This window comes from Microtus oregoni, unplaced genomic scaffold (genome assembly GCF_018167655.1).
Source record: "Microtus oregoni isolate MIOR12 unplaced genomic scaffold, Mior012 000001F_ref0000356, whole genome shotgun sequence".
Taxonomy (NCBI): Eukaryota; Metazoa; Chordata; class Mammalia; order Rodentia; family Cricetidae; genus Microtus; species Microtus oregoni.
This window is the reverse complement of record NW_024543060.1, coordinates 74,600,820-74,612,939: the sequence shown is the minus strand read 5'-3', so window position 1 is coordinate 74,612,939 and position 12,120 is coordinate 74,600,820. Positions and strand designations below refer to the sequence as shown.

At 41.1% G+C, this 12,120-nt stretch overlaps 1 protein-coding gene across 6 annotated transcripts in view; it reads left to right on the top strand.

Annotated features, from left to right (window-relative positions):
* The first annotated feature begins 320 nt into the window (after positions 1–320).
* The window catches only part of Ppp1r12a (protein phosphatase 1 regulatory subunit 12A), a 112,142-nt gene continuing 100,342 nt past the window's right edge, over positions 321–12,120 (top strand). For 4 of the 6 annotated variants that reach the window (XM_041677475.1, XM_041677448.1, XM_041677466.1 and 1 more), the window contains exon 1: positions 321–768. In XM_041677475.1, the coding sequence (XP_041533409.1) occupies positions 532–768 (237 nt within the window). In that variant the 5' untranslated portion in view covers positions 321–531. The remainder of the gene's footprint in view (positions 769–12,120) is intronic. The other 2 variants (XM_041677482.1, XM_041677440.1) reach the window with 1 other exon arrangement.

Here is a 12,120-nt window from a genome sequence, read left to right as displayed (position 1 = left end):
GACAACCTTTCCTTCCCGGTCTCCTCCCTCCCTTTCCAGGATCGTCCCAGCCCCCGGCAGTCCCAGCCACACCCGCTTCCCTCCGGTGGCGCCCCCGCCGCGCTCGGCGGCCGCGCTCTTCCTGGGCCGGGCAGGAGGGGCGGGGGAAAGAAGGGAGGGGGGGGGGAAAGGCGGAGCGCGCATGCGCACAGGCCGCAGGGCGCCTCCCCGGCCGCGATCTCGCGAAGTTACGCTCAGCCGGGCCGCGGCTGACGGACGGACGGGCGGGCGGGCGGACAGGCGGGCGGGCGGGCCGTGCCGGGGGGCGGGAGGGCGTCTGTGGGAGGAAGAGAGGTCCAGCTCTGCCGGGCTCGCCCCAGTGCTCTGTGGGATACTGGAAGTCTCGAGCGTCTCCTCCCCGGCTCGCAGCTCGGCTCCGGGCGGCTCGGTGGCCGCCACGGTCGCACACCCCCCGCGTCCCCTCGCCTCTCCCTCGCCGCCGCCCCCTTCCCCCCCGCTCGCGATAAGAAGAGCCGGCGGCAGGAGAGGGGGATGAAGATGGCGGACGCGAAGCAGAAGCGGAACGAGCAGCTGAAGCGCTGGATCGGCTCGGAGACGGACCTCGAGCCGCCGGTGGTGAAGCGCCAGAAGACCAAGGTGAAGTTCGACGATGGCGCCGTCTTCCTGGCCGCCTGCTCCAGCGGCGACACGGACGAGGTCCTCAAGCTGCTGCACCGAGGCGCCGACATCAATTACGCCAATGTGGACGGACTCACCGCCCTGCACCAGGTCTGTGTGCGCCCGCCGCTCGCACTCCGACCCCCCACCCCCACCACCCCACCCCCGGGCCCACGTCGTGCTCGTGCCCGGGCCTCTCCGGTCGCCGGTCCTGAAGGCCCCGGGGTGGTGGTGGCGGGAGCCTCCCTGCTGCGGGTGAGGGGGCGGCTCCGGCGGGGGAGGCTGGCCGCGGGGCTCCAGGCCCCCTTCGGACCCCCGCTTGCCGGTGCAGTTGGGAGCCGGCTGATTTCCTAGGCGCGGGACAAGATGGGGCTGTGGGCTTCTGGGAGAAGTGGGGGACCCTAGAGCTATTTGTGGACATGTGTCTGGGACTCTGGGTCAGGACGAGCAGGAGTGTGTAATGGGTTGTGCCGAGGCCCGGTGTCACTGATCCACTGTAGCGGGGGAGGGTGGTTGAAAGCCACTAACAGGGATCGGTAACTTGGGCAGAGGGACCCCCTTGGGCCTGGAGGTGGACATGGGCTTTGGTGTACTTTTTCGGAGTTGATTACCAATGATGACGATAATAATAGTAATCAAGAGCCGGAGCCGGGTGCCCTGAGCGAACGATTTCCTGTTTTCTCCTTTATTACTCTTGGTCACTGGGGAGGGGAAAACGGGGTGTAATTAGCTGATCTGCAGTGGCTGAAAGAGAGGGGCTGGTAGGGTATCGGCTTGGGAAGCCTTCCCAAGTGGGCTTGCCCACCTCTTCTATGATTGCTGGTCTCGAAGAGTTTGTCGGCAGTGTCACAGATCCCCGAGCCCTGGCTCCCGAGTGTGCACCGGGACTAGAAAGAGAAGAATAAACACTCTACAAAGACACTTGCCAAACTTTGCTTTTCCTTTTGGGGCTGGGGGGTAAAAAAATAGAAAGCTAATCCCAATCTTTTCTCAAAATGGATGCTTTGTGCATGTTAAAGTTTTATAGTAGTCCGATTGGGATCTCTCGGTGTTAGCCAAATAAGGAGAAACTATTGGCAATCCAGAGATAATGTTGCCTTTGCCTTTAACAAGCCAAAAGCAACAAAACCCTTAGAGTCCTGCTCGAAAAGCAAGGTTTTAAGTGCTGGTAATACGTGCCATGGCATAGATTCTTTCTATTTTCATATTAAGCAACTTGGAATTACTAGAAAATTAACAATGAAAAAGGCTTTTCTTAAGGCTTTCTCGAACTCGTCTTGGTTGTGTGGGAAATCAGCTTCAGTTTGAATAATACTGTGGTAAAAACTCGTTTGGGTGTTTGGAGCTTAAGGCTTCACACTTTGTATCGGAACTTTAGAGTTTGTGACTCTTAACTTTACACCTTTTAGAACGACGTGGTATATTTTCCTTATATTGCTTCCTGCTTTAGTAAGTGATGACCATGTTAAGTTTCATTTAATCAAATTCGCATATCACATTTGGCATTAAGCCTTTGTTTACAAAGCTGACTGGAAGGGTTGAAATGACTGACAATTGGCAGGACAGATCTGGAATTCAGAATGGCCCCCAGTGAAAAATACGGCCTGGTTTCTCTCACGTGGTGCAAACCTCATTTGCTTAAAGCTTAGTGTAACTAAAGATCAGAAAACACGGTCTTGAGAAGGAAAGCAACTTTGGCATTAAAAATTGTAATTGTATAAAACCGAAGAAAAATCTTAAGAGTTTTCTTTCAAATGTCCCTGCAAGTTTTAATGTGAGATTGTTTCCGAAACACAGTTACTGTTTGTCAGAATGCTTGGATAATGGTTCCTGTCAGTAAATCTTCTGAAACTGCTAAGTAGAACGTAAAGTTGCTTCTCTGTGGAGAATTGTATTGGCTTGGAGAAGAAGGCAGTTCCCACATTTTTTTTAAAATATTGCAATAGTGATTTAGACAGGAGAAAACACATGAAATTGGCTTTTAAGGACTTGTGTTTCACTTCTTTTAAGAGGCTGGATTTACAGATAACTTCTGGACTAACTGAATCCGGTGCTTTGTTTGGTGAATGTGCATACAGTCTTTATTGAGAATTTTGTTAGAGTTGGCAAGCACACGAGAAAGTTTCGGAGTTTAGGCCATTTGCATAGCTGATTTGGTGACCCGTCCTTGAATATTTTAATACTCCAAAGACCATAAAATAACTGAAATATTTGACCAGCCTAGCCTCTCTGGAGTCTGTTCACATATTCGCTCACCTTTTCAGTTTGGCAGGAGAAAAGCTGCGGTACTTCCCAGCCCACAGCTACACTAACTCTGGCCTTTTCCTTACCTTTCTGATGGAAGTGGTTGGCGGTTTAAGGGGTAGATGTCGGTCGGATGAGCTCTCATTGAAAGCAATGACAGAAACTCCGCTGCTGTTGTGTATCTCTTTGGTATAGAAATGCCTGCTGTGCGGAGAGAAGCCAAACCTCTGTCCTAGTCCCTGGAGTAGCCTTCGTCTTTCAGGTGTAGGATACGGTTGTCTGACTTTTTGTCTAGACCCGAGGTCTAGATGCAGTTATTCACCTGCAGAACTTTATTTATAGTGTGCGATTATACCTGTATTTTAGCGTGCTTCGTGAACAGTTTCAAGATCTCTTGGGTTATGTATAAGATGCCCTATCCCGGGTCCTTACTGATACGCCTAAAATGCAGGAGTGTCAGTTTGTAGTTTAGCTTTTTTGTTTTAACCACAAAATCTTAACTTTTTCTCTATGCCAGTGGTTTTCAAGTCAATTTCCAGTTTCTATTCTTGTAGAACATTCTTGCTCAACTTTCTGTTATAAAATGAATTATACCTATATATTGTAATTTTAATCAAAAGTATATATCGTTAAGTAGGCGTGTCTATTCCGATCTGTTTATTTACCATAGGTTGACAGCGACTTTGTTTTCACAAAACATTTCTTGGGGACTCTTCCTGTTCAGAAAACTTTTTGGTAATTGAGTTATTCTGTTTTTGTCACTTCTTTACTTATTTTTTTCATGTCTTGACATTGTATGGAATCCTTTTTATGCAGTCTGAATATTCAGCCTTAGTTTTAGGTCATCATGAATTTCAGATGAAAATGCAGACTAAAACCCCGATCCTCACCAAGCACGACTTTTCATTGACGCCTCTATTTCTGTTAATGATGTCAGCAATCTCAAGATAAATTTGAACATTTTCGTCATAGTTTACTCTTGCTCCCAGTGTACATATGTCCAGGCAGTCACCTGTCCTTCACAATTACCTTCAAATTAATTTTTTTCCTTGCTAGTTTGAGTATCAAGCTGTTCCATGCACTTACATTTTTATCCTGGTATTATAGGAACAGTTTGTTTTCCCATCTTTATATGTGCATGTATGTATGTATGTGTGTGTGTGTGTATGGTTTAGTCCAGGATGCATACCGATTTCAGATACTCTAACAGTGCTCTGTTGTGCCTGTCCTCTTACTATAGGTTTGAAACATTGTCATTAGCCTATGCTTAGTAACTGAAATTGGTGAACGTTTTCATTGGGACTGTATCTTTACATTTTTTTTTCAATGCTTTTAGTCATCTCTTTTCCTCTACTAGACTATCCTTCCTTTCTCTACCAGCCCACATTAGTTTTCTTCAAGGTTCCAACCAGCTGCCGACTAGAAGGTCTCTTTCTTTGTATAACTGTGGTAGCAGAGACACATGCCCTCTTCTAACGGACGCCTTGTACTTAGGTTCTGCCCATCTTTGTTATTAAAGCACTTCTTACTGGGTAGTATTTGGGAGCTTGTTTCTCCAAACTTAAAGAATCAGGACCCGATATGTTTCCAGGGACTGACTCACTAAAAATTTTTATTGAATTGTATGCTGTATTTCTTTTCGTGACTAAGTCTTATGGTTGGTTATTCGTATACTGTGAGCTATATATTTGAAGCCTGCATATCCAGATTTTAGAACATTGGTTCAATATTATAAAATTTGTTTTTATGAAAAACTTTGTAATGGATGTTTGGTACATTTCTTTTAATTGAGATTTAAAGTATTTCTAAGTATGTTCCCTTTCTATTAAGAAGTCCAAAACCAGCCTCAAATTTGGTTGAGTGGTAGAAAATACATTCAGTTGAACCATAAAAAAAGAAGAAGCTGAGGTAGATTCTATAGTGAAATCCAAGGTTAGGCTGTAATTTTACGGTAATGCCCCCCTGTTTCCACCTAGACAGACTTGTAGATAAGCTTAATATTAAATCATTCTGCTCTTAAATATAAGTTTTATCAACTTGTAAAGGATCCATTGAAAGCTTCTATGTAAAATGTCGGACAGGTGTAGTACAGTTTTCCTTAAGAAGCAAAGTGTTAGAATACTAGAAGCAGTTGATTTTTGAATTGCTTGTCGTGTAATAGTTCAAGTGTTATATACGTGTTTTAATCTGAATACATTTATAGTTTTGTAACCTTTTCCTCTTCTATTTTTTTAATGAAATGTTGGGTTTTGGATCAATTATAAAAAGTATTAAAATTTCTGTTAAAAATGTACATGAAGCTAAGTGGTAGTGACACACGCCTTTAATTTCAGCACTCGGGAGACAGGTGGACCTTCGTGAGTTCCAGGCCAGCCTGGTCTACAAGAGCTAGTGCCAGGACAGGCTCCAAAGCTACACAGAGAAACCCTGTCTCGAAAAACAAAACAACAACAGAAAATATACATGAAATCATTTTTCTGCATGCTTTCCTTTAGAAAAGCTATTCTACCTTATGCTGATGGCTCAATAAACTTTTTATTGAAATCCTCCAAAATCCATTTTTAAAATGTATTAAGCAAACTGCCAAGCCCAGACCGGTCCCTTCCTTCACAGAAGTAAATGGACAATGTAGCCTTATATGGGGTGTGCTGGTGCAGGCCAGCGCCTACACTGCTGCTGTGAGAGCGCTCTCTGCACTTGCTGGCTCTCTGCTTCCTGGCAGCAGTTCTGTGGTCTGACTTTGAAGTGTCACAACCAAGACTATCTTTCCTGGGCTTTAGCTCCAGTGTGATTGCAAGCTGTGACTGAGCATTTGCTAGTATAGCCAGGTAGGAGCACTGGGCCGAAGAGCAGGGGAAGCTTTCGCCAGTTCTCTTACCATGTTCTCTTCAGTAAGAGAAACACGTTCAGAGTCCAGATGATCTTGAAGAAAGAAAGGGCTTTTAGAAACCTTAATAGGCATAAAGACAAAACATTATTAGATTGCTACTGTAGTAATAAATACCTCCTAAAGGTGCTGTTCTCATTGCTTTAGAGTCTGTTTAATAAGAGCCGTCTTTTATTATACCTTTTTTTATACCTTTCTCTTGAAAGTTTGCTGGTTTCCATAATCACAGTGAAGAGATTTGGAGAGCTCTAGGAGTTCCTGTAAGTTTACTTTGTTAGGTTGCATGTCCAGTAGCCATGACTTACCAGTGTCTTAGAAACAGTGTAACTGTAATTCTCACAGCGTCCTCCCTGAGGAATGGCAGAACTGGAATGCTAAAGCAGCTCCGAGTCCAGAGCCCAAGCTTTAGTCTAGGTACCCACTTTCTAAAACAGAAACAAACAAAACAAGGTTTTTCTCTCTGTGTGTATTCCTGCCTGTCCCGGAGTTCACTGTGTAGATGAGAGGGGCCTCAAACTCACAGAGATCCTCTTGCCTCTGCCTCCTGAGTACTCGGGTTAAAGGTGTGCCACCATGCCCAGTGCCCTATTTTAAGTCTGAAGAAGAAACTCTTTTAAATCATTTTTGTGGTTGTATTGAATAGTATTTGAGAGTTTTCCCTGCACAGGTACATTTTTTTTTTAAAACCTACTTTTATTTCAAAGAACATTTGAGATCTTTTGATGGTACTTAAAATGCAATAGTAATATATTTAAAATTAATCTAGAATTCAAAATTGCTCTAAATTTTAGGACTTGCCAAGATTGTTTTGCTGATCATTAATTAAAGAACACCTGATCACGTGACTTCTTTGTTTTGTTTTTTTATAATTTACGAAGGAAATTACTACAAAATACTCCTTTTTTCCAGAATATAGAATTAGTTTTTCTTTTCATTTTTCTTCTAGTAACAATTTTATTACTACATTTAGTATGTACTTATTTCAGTGATTTTTATACCTACCTGTACATTCTGTTCTTGGAGGCAAACTGCAGGCAAACTCATATTTGAGATACTAAAGACAATCTCAGCTAGACCTGGCTACATAAGCCTTTTATCCTCTGGAAGGCAGAGGCAGGTGGACCTCTGTTTCAGGATAGCCAGGGCTACATAGTGAGGTCCTGTGGTCAAAAGAAAAAATAATCTCAGCTTGTCATCACTATGCAGCAGAATTTCTTCAATTTACTTTGTAGACTGTAATCATTATATTTTGGGCCAGGAGATGGGATATTACACAAAATGCTAATGTAGCTTCTGAGCTAGGAAAATGACTTTTACTTTTACTCCTGCTTGATTTGCCTCTTATTAATAGGAACATCAAGTTAGGTATTCCATGAAATAATTTACAAAGTGTAGCCAAATTGCCGTTCAGGTCTCAACTTGAAAAGAATAATTTTTTTATTTTGATGAAAATATGAAATATGATTTCTTTATTGCCCGTTATTGATTCTCTGGATTTTATTTACATGAACATCTTTATTTCAGTAACTAAAAGTACATCTTTTTTTTTCCTTTGCTCCATCAGGGAATTTAAAACAAGTAGTTAGATCACCTGGTAGCGTCATCATTTTATAAAGTAGTGGAATATTTTAACAAAGAAGGATGTCACATCAAAATAAAGGGCAGTTGAGATTCACTTGTCAATCTAGTAAGTTATCAAGAGATTGACACAGGTGTTCTTTGTGCTTTGGTGAAAGTACATTTGCAGCCAAGGCTGACCAGACCCATGACTATGCTATGTGTTCTGCTTTTACCAGGGCATGGTAGTACATGCTGTGGCATTCTGTATCATCAGAGTTTAAGCGCTGTAGCTTAAATAGGAAACTTAATAGGAAACAAGAAGGAATTCATCTGAAGGGATTGGGGAAATGGGTGAAAGCCTTTGGGACCATTGGTTCCGCATTCCTGCTTCCATAAGTCTTTGTGCTTCTTGTTATCCTGTGGAGTGTATCTCCCAGCTTATTTTTAGTAAGGCACAGCTCAAAGCACAGAGTGTGAGAGATGAGAGAGGTCTTGATCACTGGAGTACACAATGATTCTCTGCCCTTTCTAAACCATATTTTTAGCATTCATATATTACCTGTTAGTAAAAGTGTATCTTACCTTCAGACAAAATAGAAAATTCCTTTACATAGATATTTTTAATTTTTCTTTGTCTGCATTTTAATTCAGTAGGTGTACAATTGGTATCTTTGTTTTTTTTTTTAAAAAAAACCCTAAATATTGCAATTTTAACAGTAGAATTAATAGGAAATGAACTGATAAGTTGTCTGGGCAACTGTGACAGTATTTATAGTATTCAACATGTATCAGAGGCGCATACCTTTAATCCCAACACTTGGGAGGCAGAGGAGGCCTATCTCTGGGGAGTTAGAGGCCAGCTTGGTATACACATTGAGTCCCAGGACAGGCAGAGCTACAGGTGGAGCCCGTGCCTCAAATAAATGAATGAATGAATGAATGAATAAATGAATGAATAAATAAATAAATAGATTTATGTTTAAGTAGATATTACTACTGTAAAATAATCTGTATTTTAGACTTACTTCAAAATAGAATATATTGCTGATTATGAAAACAGGTCTAATTTTGCCAAGTTTGTGTAATTTATTTTAAAAGTGAATATCTTTATAAACAAATCCTTGGTATTCATTAGGAAAGGGTTCCTTGGTAGCACACAATAAAAGCAATACCTTCATTGTAGCGATGCTAATTAGAGACTCTTTGCTGAATGTTTTCATTGTGGATCCCTCATACACACAATTTTCTGGCCTCACTTGTGTTTTGGTTGCTTATCTGTCCATTGTTGTGCTGGCTAGCCATAAAAAGGCAGGTGTCACTTATGTCTTACTGCCCTCCGTGCCTGCTTGACTCAGATGTTCTCAGGGGTGGAGACATTCCACATTGTCATGTGTCATATAGGCATTTCTGAAATGACATTCACTAGAACCATGGAAAGCAGTGAAAGCATTTCTCAGCTGTCACCTTTTTAGTAATCTAAGTATGCTATGTGCATCGAGAGAGTCCATGGAGAGAGCTTTACCTAATAGAAAGCTCTAGCTTGACTATTACCTCATATTGACTTGGTTCCGTTTTGGATTAATGTAGTCTCCTAAAAGAATTCAAGACTGTACAAGCTCTTGCTTTCTACAGTATTAGATAATACAAAGGAGATTGGATTTGATGAGGTGTGAATTAATGCTTTCTTCAAGTTTGGTAGCCATATAGGAAAGTATTTCTTCATGAACTAATTGTTGAAATACCCAAGTATGCATGCACATTCATGAATTATCCTTATATTGAGGGTTTATGCTTATAATATTTATATAAAAGAATATAATAGGCCGGGCGGTGGTGGCGCACGCCTTTAATCCCAGCACTCGGGAGGCAGAGGCAGTGGGATCTCTGTGAGTTCGAGACCAGCTTGGTCTACAGAGCTAGTTCCAGGACAGGCTCCAAAGCCACAGAGAAACCCTGTCTCGAAAAACCAAAAAAAAGAATATAATAAGTTCATAAGATAATTTTGAGGGCTATGTATCAAGATTATTTTAGATGGAAATATCTGTGCTTTGGAACATTTGTAGACCTCTTGGAGCATCAGCTCTAGGACCTTTTTATGGATGTCGTCTCTATTAAAATATATCCAGGAAAGTTACATTTTGAAAATGCTGATTACTTGTAGTTGTATCTGGTGCATAGGTAGATTGTGATAATAAGCATGGTATCATTAATAAATAGCATGGGTTTTCTACAAAGCTTATTTTAAAATATTACTTGAGAATTTTATACATGCATAAGGTGTTTTGATCAAATGCGTTTCTCCATTTTCTTTCATCTCCTCCTTTATCCCATCCCTATTCCTTCTCAATTTCATATGTTCTATTTTTGAAACCCACCAAATCTGCTCAGTGTTGCCAATATAGGTATGGTGGCCTCATCCCTAAACACCCCCAATTCTCTTTCCTCAAGCCACTGCCAGTTGTCAGTAGCTCTTCAGCTAGAAGTGGGACCTGGTGACCCCCCTCCCTCATCCACGAACAAACCTTTGTCTGGATTGATCTTGTACGGCCATGTGCATGCAGTGTAGCTTCCATGAGTTCATGTGTGCCACTGGCATGTCATAGCATGAAGACACTGTCTTAGCATAGTCAGCCACTCCTTCTGGTGCTTAGAATCTTTTCCCTCCTCTTCTGAGCCTTGGGAGGAGGGAATGTGATAGATGTCCCACCATAGTCTCTCTGCACCTTGACCTGCTGTGGGTTTCTCTGTGAATCGCCATCTTTGCAAAAGGAGGGGTGAAAGGTGCACTCATCTATGGGTGAAAAGGTAAGTTGTTAGGAAGCTGTTAATTATGTCCACTCAGCAGGATGAGAATACTGGGTTCTTCCTCAGGCCCATGACCTATCTAACCAAGGATTCCTGGCGCTGTTTATGGTACCAGGCATGAGTTCTACCTTGGGGAACAGACTACAAGCTTACTTTTAATTAGAACATGATCATAAAGAGGCTTTCTGAAATTTCAGTTAACTCTTTGTACATTTTTGACACTGAGTATAAATTGTTTCAGAATTTCTCTTTAGTGAACCTAGTATATTTTGTTTGTGTTCTAGGTTTTCCATGACAAGTCATTGTTACACCCGACAGTTTGAATATTTGTGTATTTATGTTTTTGTTCCTAACAAAAGTTTTGATGCTGCTGTATCCAGACTTGGATGCTGTATTTTGTTATACGCATGTTAATTAATCTGTGTAATTTTTCTCAAAATTTTTGAACAATTCATGTTCAGCAATTTCTATATCCTTCCGAAGTACATTGGGCTGGCCACACAACAGCACAGCAGCTGTCTTTTCCTTGAAAATGTCTCTTGCAGCTTTATCCCTTCAGCCAGCGTTTTCACAGTTTAATCTCAGTGCATTTACCTTAGGTATGAAAAGCTATAAGTAATTTTTAAGATTTCAATGCTTTCTGTGCTTTGTTTTTGTTGTTTACTTTTGAGACAGGGTTTCATGTAGTTCAGGCTAGCCTTGAAATCCTGATCCTCTTGCCTCAGATTCTATCTTCTTTTTATTTCTTAACACTGTTTATATCTATGCTTATTATATATGCATATTATTGCAAATAGAAATGCCTCGGTAATTAAAATTTCATAGAAAAAAAATAGAAGATGTTTAGTGCTAATCAAAGGACCAGGGTTGAAAATAGCCCCTTAAAAAATCTACTAAACTCACTTTAAAAACAAGTATGTGATTACCTATAAATAGGATTATACTTAGTTTCCTAGTATATAATCTATTTTTAAGATTATACATAACCTTTGTTCATTAGTGTTGACACACAATTTGCCTTTAATGGCTTTATGGAATTTCACTTTGTCTAAAATTATTTTTCTAATTTTATGAATGTTTATTATCTTTTCCACATTTTCATGATGTAACATGCAAATCTACATGTTCATCTTAATTTGTTGTATTCTGTGAATTGCTTCCAAAAAATGTCACCTAAAATTTTTATATTTTGTTCAGAACATATGAATTTATAAATTGCTTCCCAGAAATATCACCTAAATTTTGTTTTGCTCAAATGTTGTGTTGCTTTTGTACTCGTTTATAGAAGACATTTTCAGTGAAGCTTCTCATATGAAATATAGAAAACTGACCTTGAACAGACTACAAGATGACACATCTGTTAAACTCGTGCGATGATGTCATCCTCCATAAGTCACCCAAAGGAAAATTATTTTATTGTTTCGCTACTTTATGTGAATGTGTAAAATTTGTTGTATTCACTGAGAGAAGTAGTTGGAAAAGAAACAGGATGAAAGTATTCTTCCTCACCCACCTCCTTTTTTTCCTATTGGTATGAATATGTATGTGTATGTATGCATGTATGTGTGTATCTGTGTGTGTGAGAGAGAGACAGAAAGGAAGGAAGGAAGGAAGGAAGGAAGGAAGGAAGGAAGGACGAACATGGGCATACACACCCGCAAATATACATGTAGAAGTCCAAGGACAGCTTTGAATGTTGGTGTTCACCTTCTACCTTTTTTTGGATGGAGACTCTTGTTTTCTCAGTGAACACACCAAGCTAATTAAATCCCTGTGAGTTTCTAGGGATTCTTTTGTTTCTGCCTTCAGGTCCTCTTAGGAAGGAACAGTGGTATTTCAGAGGCTCATGTTACATATCTGAGTTGCTCTTCTAGAGGACCAGAGACCTTGGGAACTCAGAGCTGTCTGTAACTCCACTCCCAGGGTTCCTTTCTGGTCTTTACAGGCCCCAGGCAAACATTCATTCA